The sequence below is a fragment of the Manis javanica genome, chromosome 9 (assembly GCF_040802235.1).
Source record: "Manis javanica isolate MJ-LG chromosome 9, MJ_LKY, whole genome shotgun sequence".
Taxonomy (NCBI): domain Eukaryota; kingdom Metazoa; phylum Chordata; class Mammalia; order Pholidota; family Manidae; genus Manis; species Manis javanica.
The window spans coordinates 89,027,285-89,039,979 of NC_133164.1; the positions used below are offsets into that span (position 1 = coordinate 89,027,285).

At 35.2% G+C, this 12,695-nt stretch overlaps 1 protein-coding gene across 3 annotated transcripts in view; it reads left to right on the forward strand.

Moving 5' to 3' along the window:
* RBBP8 (RB binding protein 8, endonuclease) overlaps positions 1–12,695 on the forward strand; it is a 110,823-nt gene that overhangs the window by 79,938 nt on the left and 18,190 nt on the right. For all 3 annotated transcript variants that reach the window (XM_073212880.1, XM_073212879.1, XM_073212881.1), the window contains exons 9-15: positions 2,376–2,473; positions 4,107–4,219; positions 5,375–6,269; positions 6,352–6,475; positions 8,212–8,300; positions 9,181–9,298; positions 12,471–12,611. In XM_073212880.1, coding sequence (XP_073068981.1) covers positions 2,376–2,473; positions 4,107–4,219; positions 5,375–6,269; positions 6,352–6,475; positions 8,212–8,300; positions 9,181–9,298; positions 12,471–12,611 — 1,578 coding nt within the window. The remainder of the gene's footprint in view (positions 1–2,375; positions 2,474–4,106; positions 4,220–5,374; positions 6,270–6,351; positions 6,476–8,211; positions 8,301–9,180; positions 9,299–12,470; positions 12,612–12,695) is intronic.

A 12,695-nucleotide genomic window follows, 5' to 3' on the forward strand; every position in this document is an offset into this window, starting at 1 on the left:
TGATCAAGTAAAGAGGACTGAATAATTCCAGAGAAAGAGGGAACAATAGCTAGATCCTTGAAAAGATGAGAGAGGAGATTCAGAGCCCAGTTGGAAGCATTGGCCAAGGTTAATCCCATACTCACTTTATTAGTAGTAATACGAAAGCTACACATCATTTTATATTAGGGTGTGTGTGTGTGTGTGTGTGTGTGTGTGTGTGTGTGTGTGTGTGAACATGTATGCATGGGTATAGATGGACTGTCTGGCAAAGGGTGCTGGGCTCTAACACCAAGTGGGACAGGTCTGTGCTTCTCAGCACTGTGGAGCCCATTCCTACTACTGCCAGGACTTTACTCCATCAGTTGGTCCTCTGCTCTTATATAACCTCCAGCCTCTCCACAGGTTCTTTCTTCTCAACATATACATATATGTTATCTTCTATTTTTTAAAAATAACCCCTTTCATAATTATCTCTACCCTTAGCTGCAGCTTCTCTTCCAAGCTGCAAAAGTGATACATGTTCAATATCTCTTTATTAACTCCCTTTTACTCCAGTTGAATCCACTGTAGTGTGGATCCCACTCTACTCCCCATGCCCAAGGAGTGGGGAAAAGAGGGAAGGAGGGAAAAAGAGAACACATTTTCACACTCTTTCCTTCCTTACACTGGAACTGCTCTGGTAGAAGTCATCAGTGACCTCCTGATTGTTAAATCTAGTGACTACTTCCCCAGTCTTTATCTTACTTGACCTTTCTGTGGCATTTGACCTTGAGCACCCTGTTTCTTGGGGGTACTGCTATTCTCCTGATTCTCTTTTTATTGTTCTTTTTTTCACTTTCCTTCTATTGGCTGTTTTTTCTCTGTCTTGAAATGTTACTGTCCCAAGTATATATGGTTGCTGGCTCCTCATTTCCTCTTTCTGAAGGAATGTTCTCTAAGAGTTAATATTCTGCTACAACCTATGTGATAGTAAATCTCAAATCTGTACCTCTATCCAAGACTTTTCTTCTAGGTTCTAAACCAGTATATCTGCCTGTGGTTGAACACCTCTACCTGGAAATTCCTCAATGTCAGCATGTCCAAAATTGAAATTTTCCTGTCAATCCTCCTCCTCATTCTTTTATTTATAATCTCAGCCAATGACACTATACAGTACCTCTGAGTTACCTAAATCAGAAGACTCTGAGTCATCCTAGACCCTAGCTTCTTCATCTCTTGTTTCTAAATAGTCTGTAAGTCTTGTTGTTAGCATCTCCTGCATATCTGTCATGCACATCCTTGTGCAGCCTCATACTAGTTTAGGCCATCAGCATCTCTCATCACATGGTTTCCGTAAACATATTAGTCCTTTGCCTATTAATGACTGCTTCTTGGCTCTACCAGCTTATCTGAGTTAACTTTTTAACCCAAGTTTTTTATCTGTCTTCCATTCCAAAACCAGTCTCTTCATTGCCTACAGGATAAATTTTAAACTGTTTAACATAATCTGATAGATAATGTAACCTGTCTGGGCTCATGTCCTACTACTATTACATCTTCTGCACTTTGATTTCCAGCAATTGAACCACATGTAGTTTCCTGGACATGTGGGTTTTTTGTACAAATCTGGACCCTTATGCATACCTAGAATCCTCCTCTCTGCCCCCACCTCAGTAGAGCTGTCAAATTCCTCTTTCACTCAAGGATCAACTTAGGCTTGTGGTACGGCTTTCTTTGATTTCCTAGGAAAGATTGAGGAGTCCTTCCTTTGTGTTTACATCACCCATTTTATGTACCTTTAATGTTTATGACCTTTCATTGCTATTCTCTTTTGATCTTTCTGTTCCATCTATGTTAGCCCAAAAGCTTCTTGAGGACTAGAAACTTTTCTTTTCACCTAGTGTCTAGCACAATACCTGAAATATTCTATGCTCTCCATAAATACTGGTTGACTTACTGAAGCTCTGTATAAATATGTATTAGCTCAAAACCTGAAAATTATGCAGTGCTGAAAAACTCTCCCACAAAGCATGTTTTCATGAAAGGTATATCAGATAGGGTTTGATATTTACACAATTTCTTAAATCACAAGAAATATTTATAATGATAAATGTATATATTTTATGGTTTTATTTTTCCAGTGGCAACAAGATAAATTATCTGTTGCATTCAATTCATTGAGGAAAAATGGAAAACTTAGCTGAAAAAGTCTGGCAAGTGTAAATGCTAGATACCTGCAACTTATTGCCACTTATAATAGGTATTTTGGACTTCTGTACAGAATTTTAAAAATTCTCCAGGGCCTTGTAAAGTGGTTCTCCAAGTCTCTTTCTTTCCTTTCTTTTTAATTTTTTTATACATCTAGTTTCTACAATTGTATAATTGGCTTTTTTCTTTCTTTCCTTCTTTCTTAGAAACACATGGAACGAACAGTTATCCCACTGATAAGTCACCTTTTAATTTAGTTACAGTTGTTGCTGAAACAATTGGACTTAGTGTTCAAGAAGAAGCTGTAAGTAATTGTGTTTGGTGATAGTATGAATTAAGTGGTATCCTTGTAGGTCTGTTTTTTAGAGAATTGAGCAAGAGAAAATTAATTTTACCCAAAGATCATTAGCTAAGAGCCTAGAAAAAAATTGATGTGGCTAAAGAGGCCCATTTTTATTATCCACCCCAGGCAGTCTCAAAACTACAGTCTCGTATTTTGGAGATACATGTTATAGGTTGAATCAAAATTTAGGGAAGCACTGATTGCTTAGAGAGTTTAATCAACTCTCTTCCCTATTCTTTCTCTCCTCCCTATCCAACCTTGTTCCATTTAAGAGAAAACTTAAACCTTAAACCTTAAAAAATCCAGAATTTGTTGAATCTTTGCACCATCCTGTAAACTGGAGTTTGATTTGGAAAACAGGCTGAACTCTTAGGACCAAAATAAATGCTTTAGTTCTTTGCCCTTACAAGTGCCAATCCAATTAGACCTAATTTTTAGAGAATGGGTTAGAAATTGACCCTGTGATTTTCTTTTATTTTAGTAATCCTTATATCAGGCATATCTACCTTTTTTTTTCTTAACTTGATCCCTAAAAATAGAAAACTTGAATTCTTCAATCTTAAGGAAGTTTCATTTTGATACAGCTTTAAAATAATATTCCTTTGCTTTCGTCAGTAAATGCATATGTGCGCTTATAAAATTGTCTTGCTGTTGAATTTCTAAAAATTCCATTAGTTTTTCATTACATTTGAACTTTTTTCTACTTTTAAATCTATCTTCAGTTGAGAATGGGTAGTTTTTAAGCTTGAACCTTTAATGTGTTTTAATGGTTTCTAATTTCCTCCTACATATAAACCTGGCAAATCAGTAGTTTAGTCACCAAATATATTAAGGGAGCTGATCTCTAAAGACTTGCTGCTCAAAGTGTGACCCACAGACCGACAGTGCCTGCATCACTTTGAATGAAGTTTGTTAGAGAGAGAGAATGTCAGACCCCGCCCCAGACCTACTGAAAGAGAATTTTAATTTGTGTTTTAGTAAGATCTTCAGTTGACTTGTTAAGCATATTAAAGTTTGAGAAGAACTGCTCTCTAAAAGATCCTTTTAAATCCATCTCCTGTCAGTATAAATAATCATCTCTGTTCCCTTCCTCTCATCTGAATGTTTTTTGGAATTGAAATTTTATATACCAGTAATAGAATGTATTCATGTAAAACAGTAAAATATTGATGCTTTTCTCCCTTTAAATTTAAAATGTGCTTCACTTTTTTTGTTGTGGTGGTGAAATGCACATAATAAAATTAATCGTTTTAAAGTGTACAATTCAGTGCCATTTAGTACCTTCACAGTATTACGTAACTAGCACCTCTGCTTCCAAAGCATTGTCATCACCCAAAATAAAACCCATACTTACACTTGTTAAATATTCAGTGCTCATTCCCCACTAACCACTGCCCCTGGCAACCACCAGTCTCCTTTCTGGTCTTATGAACAAAAGTAATTCATATAAAAGGAATCATATACATTATGTGGCTTCTTTCACTTAACCTGTTTTTGAGGTTCATCCGCATCCTAGCATGTATCAGAATTTCACCCCTTTTTAGAACAAATAATCTTCCATGGTATTTATGTCCTTTACCTTTTACTATTGAAGAAATCTCAAGGTCTTGTGAGCCCTCTTTGTGATGAGCTCTACCACTGTCTAGAAGGAGATTACAAGAAACCACCTTTCGAAGAATCTAGAAGAAATAGTGAAGACAGTTTAAGGTAATTTGGAGCACTTTGGTAGAAACTTATCAACTACTGGTGAGATCCCATTACAATCAGTTCCATATAATAAAACTATTTCTTTTCTACTGCCAGAGAGAAATAGTTTAATATGTGGAACTTATTGTAGTGGTTGTTTTAATTTTTATTTTAAAAAATATTTTCCCCAGCTAATGACCGGTTGAGGGCTTTTTGCATTACTGTAGAAAGATGGATATTATATTTTGATTCTTTCTGTACTTAAGCAGTGTTTAAGAATTCCCAGCCCTATTCCCTTTAAAGAACTAGTCATCCCTCCTAGATTTGTATTTCCAAAAACTGGATATTGTGTAAAAGGCATCTTTAAGCTTGGATGAACTTCCACTATTTTGTTGCATATTGTTTTTACTAATTTTGGAACATCCATTAATTAATAATACCTATATTTATGTAGCATTTTGGCTTTAAAAAATTTTTTTATTGTAAAATATGCATAAAATTTACCATTTGAACCATCTTAACTGTACAGCATTTTGCTTTTTAAAAGGAGCTTCAGTTTTAAATACATGTATCATATTCAGTTTGTCATTCTTATAACTCATTGAAGTAGGTTTTATTACTCCTATTGTTTTTTACAATTGTCAAAAATGCGGCTCCACAGAGGTAAATGTCTGGTTTAAGGCTGCAAAACTGTTCAGTACTAGAGCCAGAGCTCTTACCCATTCCACATCTTCATACTCAAACCTGATGACTCTTTCTACTACCACAGCCATTTCTTGAGCCAGAGGCAGGCTGGGTCTTAAGTTACATTTCATTCTTTAGTATTTAAGAATTTTGTTTTTTGAAGTTACTTATGACAAGATCTCCTAACAACAAAAGAATTTGGATCCCCAGTGCAATTTATTAAAGTACAATGTTCTTATATAGTGAAGTTATTTAAATTACTAAAGAAAATATTTGTAGATAGAAATATGTTATTGAGATGGTATTACTTTCCTCTCTTTGTCAAATGAAGAGAAGCCAGTATTTAACACTGATTAGTCATCTGCCTTTAATACGTGGATAAGACCTTACTGTTAATAATTCGTTATTAGCATGAGTCTTCTCATTATGCTTTTCTTTTTTATTTTGCTTCCGTAGTAGAAAAGTGTTTTTTACCACTCTTTATTTTTTTAGGTTTTCAGATTCTGAATCAAAGACTCCTCCTCGAGAAGAATTGACGACTCGGGTATCATCCCCTGTATTTGGAGCTACCTCTAATGTGAAAAGTAGTATAGCTCTGAGTACAAGTTTGTCTCCTTCTCTTTTAGAGACTGAGAAAAAAAACCATCTGAAAACACTGCCTTTCAACAACACATCTAATTCTAGATCAGAGAAAACTAGATCAAAATCTGAAGATAGTGCTCTTTTCACACATCACAATCTTGGGTCTGAAGTGAACAAGATCATTAGTCAGTCATCTTCTAACAAGCAGATGCTTAAAAATAAAAATGTAAGTGAATCCATAAATGAACAGGATAGTGTGGATCACATTAAAGATGCTATTACTGATAGAGAGAGCCATGTGGTATCCCTGAAACCATTGGGAGGCAGACCGTCCAAAAGGAAAATTGAGGAGGAAAGTGAAGATGAAGTAAACTATCCACAAGCCTCTTTTGATAAAGAAAATGCTTTTCCTTTTCTGCTGGATAATCTTTCTTCCATGAATGGAGACCATGTGATGGATAAACCTCTGGATCTGTCTGATCGATTTTCAGCTGTTCAGCGTCAAGAGAAAAGCCAAGGAAGTGAGACCTCTAAAATCAGATTTAGGCAGGTGACTCTCACGGAGGCGTTGAAGCCCATTCCAAAGGGCCCCTCTTCAAGCCGTAAGACCCTGAGTGGGAGCTGTGTGCTAACCAGAGATTCCCCAGAGAAGCCCTGTTTACAGGAGTACATCCTCCAGTCCTTGAGTAAATCCTCTCCAGACAATAAAACACCATTACAAATAAAGGAAGAAAATCCTATCTTTAAAATTCCTCTACATCCACATGAAAGTTTGGAGACAGAGAGTCATTTCGAGGACTTGAAGGTTTGTGATAAGTGTTCAAAGATTTTGATTAAAATGGTTGGTTGTGATTTCACCTAGATGCTAATAATTCTTTTTGTTTTAGGGCACTGGTTCTCATGAGCCAGTAAAAATAACCAGGTCAGTCCGTGGAGCATGTGAACTTGCATCAGTTGTTCAGTTAAATCCATGTAGAATTGCTAAAACAAAGTCTCAACAAAACAACCAAAGTATGTACACTATAAATAGTATTTCCACTATTTAAATGACTTCCAGTTGAGTGTTGTATGTAATATATTATCTACATTCTTTGGATAGAATTGTTTTGGAAAAAATATCTTATTCTTTCTTGTGTATAGGATGATTCTTAGTGGTTTCATTTTACACGTAATGTTCCTGCCCTTATAGCTTAACAAAAAATGGATTAAGATCTTTAATACTCACTTTTATAGGAAATGTTATATGGATTCACTGATTTTATATAGTTATTTCTTAATTTCTTTACCAAAGCTTTAACAAATATAAACTATATAATTTTATAATACATAAAGTCAAATTTTCATCATCCAAATCTTGTTTCTCACCCCACAGGTAGCCTGTCTTTTTCTTTGCATTTACATGTGTGTCTATAAACATGCATATATACGTGTATATGTTTTTTTTTAACTACTTGTTTAAGAACAGTTTGCTCTAATATGTATATTAATCTTTTCATAATTTTGCTATGTTAAAAGGAGTGTGTTTGGCTTTTTAGCCAAATATTTCTGTGCTTCCTATGCAGTATTTTTTTCTTTCCTTCTTCATTAATAAGTTACTTCTTCATTCTGGGTTTATTTTCCTTTTTTCCTGAAGCACATTCTTTTGTTGTTGGAAGTTTCAGTCTCTGTATGAAAACATTTTTTCCATTCTTGCTCCTGATTCTTTTATTGGCTTTTTTTCTCTATGGTTGCTCTAGGGATTACAGTATACCCACTTAACCTTTCACAGTCTACTTAGGGTTAATATTATACTACTTTATGTTATGGAACTGTATGTAGTTGTCGTGAATATCTACATACATTGAGAACCTCTCCAAACAATGTTAGGATTTTAACTTTTTTGAAAAAATTTCATTGAGCTAAAAATCACCCATTTAAGTGTACAATTCAAAGGTTTTGGTATACTCCCAGAGTTTTGTAGCCTATAGTGTAAGTTCAGAACATTTCATCACCCCAAGAAGAACAGTACCCATTATCAACCATTATCCATTCCTCTCCCTTCTCTCCCAATCCTAGGCAGTGCTAATCTATTTTCTGTCTTTATGGATGTGCCTGTTTCAGAATTTTCATATAGATGGAATTATGCAATATATGATCTTCTGTGACTTTTCACTATTTCACTTTTTTTTACTATTATGAATAATGCTGCCAGGATCGTTGATGTGCAGTTTTGTGTGGATCTGTGTTTTCATTTTTCTTGAGTTAATCATAGGAGAATTGCTGGGCTATATGCAATTTCTGTGTTTAGCTTTCTGAGGAACGATCTAACTTTTCCAAGGCAGCTGCATCATTTCACATTACCAGCAGCAGCCTATGAGGGTTCTGATTTCTCCACATCCTTACCAACACTTGTTATGATCTTGTCATTTTGTTATTCTAGTAATCTGTTGGGCTTGCAGTGGTAACTCATTGTGATTTTGGTTTGCCTTTCCCTGATGACTAATGTTGAATATCTTTTCATGTGCTTGTTGACCATTTGTTTATCTTCTTTGAAGGAGTGTCTATTCAGTCTTTGCTCAGTTTCAGTTGGGGTATTTGTCTTAGTTACTGTTGAATTGTGAGAGTTCTTTATCTATCCTGGAAAAAAAGTCCTTTACCAGACAATGATTTGCAAAACTTCTTCCATCCTGTGGGTCCCGTGATGTTTTCAAGAGATGAGAATTTTTCAAATCTGTTTTAATTGTGTATTGTTTTTCTCCTTACCTAAGATGTATCCTTTGAAAATATCCAGTGGAGTATAGATCCAGGAGCAGACCTTTCTCAGTATAAAATGGACATTACAGTAATAGATACAAAGGTAAGTTAGAAAGTAAAACCAAAGGCCATGTGGTTATTCTAGTGAGTTATTAATCACCCTCCTCTTCTGATTCACTCTGTAACCTTGAGATAATTTCATACCTCTTAAAACCTGCTTTGTATGTTCAGAAAACAAAGAATAAAAATGCTTATTCTCCCAATTTTATGGTATTTTTGAAAGGCTAATAACATTTTCTGACTTTAAAGACCTTTGCTGAAAAATATTAGTACAGTTTTAAAATAATGTCAAATGCTAGTTACATATTTTAAATAATTTTATTTTTTATCAAAATAGTCCATCATATGCCTTGATTAGCTTTGTAAATAACGTAACATTAAGGAAAAAGTTCATTTTTCCGAGTTGGCCCTTTTTTTAAGTACTGTTGGGGGTTTTTATTTTTTAATTAAAATTCATAGTGGAAATAACTTCTGGCGTTTATTGAGGTTCTGTATAGTTTGAGACATCCTCTTCCACTTAGCATATTAATAAAGTACTAACAGTTGTTAATCTATTTCAAGAAATATAACTTATTAACTTGTTCTTTGTATACACTGATGCTCATTTATTGTGAGGCAGATTGGAGAAGAAAGGGAGAGGCTCAAGGGGATTCAGTGGTACATAGTCTCTTCTCTTGCAGCTGTCCTGTTCCTAGGCTTGAGAGAAGATGCTTGTATATTGAAGCTAAAATGCTTACCTGTCAATTAAATCTGCCTATATTCCTAAAGGGTAAAAGTAAATATAACTTAATGCTAATGAAGCATACACTTTAAAAATGGTTAAAATGATTAAATTTATGTTATGTGTATTTTACCAGATTTTTTTAAGAAGTATGAGGCCGTAAAGAGATAATTGTTAAAATTTCGAATTTTCAAATACTCAGGATGGCAGTCAGTCAAGATTAGCAGGAGGAGAGACAGTGGACATGGACTGTACGTTGGTTAGTGAAACTGTGCTTTTAAAAATGAAGAAGCAAGAGCAGAAGGGAGAAAAAAGTCCACGTAAGATTTGATTTTTTTTTAATTTTAATAAAAATATAGGGGGAATTTCGTAGTTGATTGTACTATAAACTATCTACAGTGTACTATGAGCACAGGTGATCTCTTCACCATAAACAAGGGTTTTTTTCCTGTTCTAATGCTATTAGATTTCTCTTAGTAAAGCTCAGTTTCAATATTTCAGGGGAAAAAATCTTTAGCAAAAATAATTTTTATTTCAGGAAGAATTCAAAATTGTTCCCAGGAGTCAGCAAACCACAGCCAACTGCCAGTTTTGTAATTAAAATTTTATTAGAACACAGCCTCACTCATGTATGTATTGCCTGAGGCTCCTTGTGCAATACAACAGCAGAGTTGAATAGTTGCTGCAGAAACCTTATCGGCCCACAAGCTAAAAATATTTACTGTCTGACTCTTTAAGACAAAATTTGCTGATCCCTGGTTTTGATAATTTTTTTATAAAAGGGAATATTGAGAGTTCTGTTTTAGCAATAAGAATTTCTAGTGATTTGATATAAGATGGAGGGGTTCTACTGAGAAGTATTCATATAGATTTGCAAATTAGCAGATACTAAAATGATATTTATATTCTGAGTTATTCTGCTGTATTCTGCTTCTGTAGAAAAGAGTGTTTGGCCAAATTAAGGATCTACAGACCTTTGTAATGAGAAGCTACTGATTCTTTATCTAAAGCCTTAATTTTCCAAAAGAGGAGGGAACAATGGAATGAATTTAGTTGGCTCCACCTTAGCAGCATTTCTAACTATGGGAGGCATATGACGTGAGATCAACTGGACTGGGAATAGTTGTCATTAGTCACCCTTATGTACTGAAGGGTTAAGACCTGCCACATGAAGATGCAGGGCTAAAAGCAGAGACATTTTCCCTGTGACCGTCTGTTAGAAACTGTGGACATTCAGACAGCATATGCATTCCCTACCTTCTGCATCCAGAATATATTCTACCTGCTCAGGGCCAAGAAATAAAGCAGCCAGCTTTGTCCTTCCTTCTTTTGAAATACCTTATTTCTTGCTGCCCTAATGCAGTTAAGTGAGAGAAATTTTAAATAGTCTTTGCCTTAATTCTTTGTTTAGGATGAGAAACTATCCATTTAATCAAGTAGCTGGCTGCCTAGATTGAGAGGACAGTACCTATTAAAAAACTTTAACAGCAATTTAGTGTCTTTTTATAGTGAATGACACTGAAGTAACTTTCTTCTTTAGAAGATACTATGCCTTTAAAATTATTTTGTCCCTGGTACCAGCTCCTGATAATGTTCTCATTTCTGTAGAAAAGGGAAAAACTAAAGTATAACTACTTAGGCTTCAATTGTATCTATTTGGTCAGAGAAAGTGGTGGTTTCCCAAATATATTTGAAGCAAGTATCATGTGGGAATGAGATCAGGACTTGAACTAATGAGTAGAGATAATTTGGGCTAAATATGGTATTGTGAATACTATTGCCATATAATAATCACTCCAATAACTTAAAAGATTAGAACAACAATCATTTTTCCTTAAGTAGTTTCTATGGCTCAGGAGTTCAGAAGGGCTTGGCTGTGTGGTTCTGTCTCAGAGTCTCCACAATTATAGGTAGATGGTGGAGCAGAGGGCTAGACAGCTGAGGGTGGCTTGACATCTCTCTCCTCATTCAGTCTTAGGACTTCTCCATGTGATCTTTCCACACAGGCTACTTTGAGCTTGCTGATCAGATAGAGACTAGATTCCCAGAGTGAGCATCCCAAAAGAACAAGGCAGAAATACATGGCATTGTTATGATCTGATTTCAGAAGTTGCATAGTTTCACAAAGACCTGCCCAGATTCAAAGCAAGTGAACACAGCCCTCACCACTCAGTGAGAGGAATGTCAAGGTCACATTGTAAGAAGAGCACCTGGGGTAGGAGCTATTCTGGAGGTCATTTTTGGAAAAAGCAGTCTGCACATTTTACCCATAAAATGGGCCTTTTTAATACTTAGAATTGGTTAAAGATGAAACATACCAGTAAAAACTACCTGTAATTACTGCTAACATTTCTACTTAAAATATGCTTTTTATATCCCTACTCTGTGATAGACTTACTGATGGCTGTCATAGAAAGATCAGTAAGGATATAGGCTATCCTCATGTATTTCACAATCAGAAGTTAAACCAATGAAAAAATAAGTCAGCAACTTAACACTGTGATTTACTAACAGCATATGCAGAATGCTTTGGGAATGCCTAACACACTGCCTAGGACATAGAAGTTATATATTATTTACAAATTTGACCCTCAAAATGAAAACATGTTTAATCATTCAATAAATAATCAATCTGCAATTCTGTACCAAGAAGTGTTCCATAACTAGAGATAATGAGTAAACAGAACCAAAGTCCCACCTCATAGAACTTACATTCTAGTAGGGAAGAACAAGCAAATAGATGGTATGAAAGATGATGGTAAGTGCTGGAGAAGGGTAAGTCGGGGTAAGGGTGCTGCGGCACCATGGATTAGGGAAGTAGTTGTTATTTTAAAGAGAATAATCTCAGCAGGCTGCTGTTCTCTCATATTTGTTAGCCAGTTAGATCTGTTTGGTTTTTAATAAACTCTGGTGGTTTTTAAAATGTGAGTATATAATGGGAAATGTAGTTAACACTCTGAAGATAAATTTAGCACTTTGCATATCAAACACAGAACTGATTTCATTACCTGTATCACCGCTGAAGTACCAAGTATTAATGATGATGCAAGAAAATACTTTTTTTGCTACCACCCTAGAAAATTAAGCAGGTGAGCAACATTCTATAGATATTTTAATGTCAGTTATTTATGTACATTTTACTTAAAGTTAGTATTTTTTATCACTCATTATATCTTTTCTATTCCTCCCAGTTTCTTTCGTAGGACTCCTTTTGATTTAGTATGAATCATACATGAGCTGCTAAGAGAAAAAGATTTTTGATGTTTGTAATGACAGTAACAAAAACTAGCATTCTTTTCACATGAGCAAAGGACATTTAAAGCCAAAACATAAAGATTTTGTAAATGCATAGTAACTACCCACACTTGGGGGTTTATTCTTGCCTCACACACATCTGAATTACTCTATGGCAGTTACTCCCAAGTTTCATGTTGGTCTAGGTAGAAAGCAAAAAGTATGCTTGTTGCCCTAAGCCAATGCTCTTCTACATAGATGGAGAAAGAAAATTGAATGACAGCTTGGAAGATATGTTTGATCGGACAACACATGAAGAATATGAATCCTGTTTGGCAGATGGTTTCTTCCAAGTAGCAGAAGAAGAGGAATTGTCAGCTACCACAAAGACACCAAACAGTATGGCTATTTTCTTTCTAATTATGGCTTCTTAGTTACACTGAGTTCAGTAACTTGTTATCAAATTAACAGAGGCTTGATGAG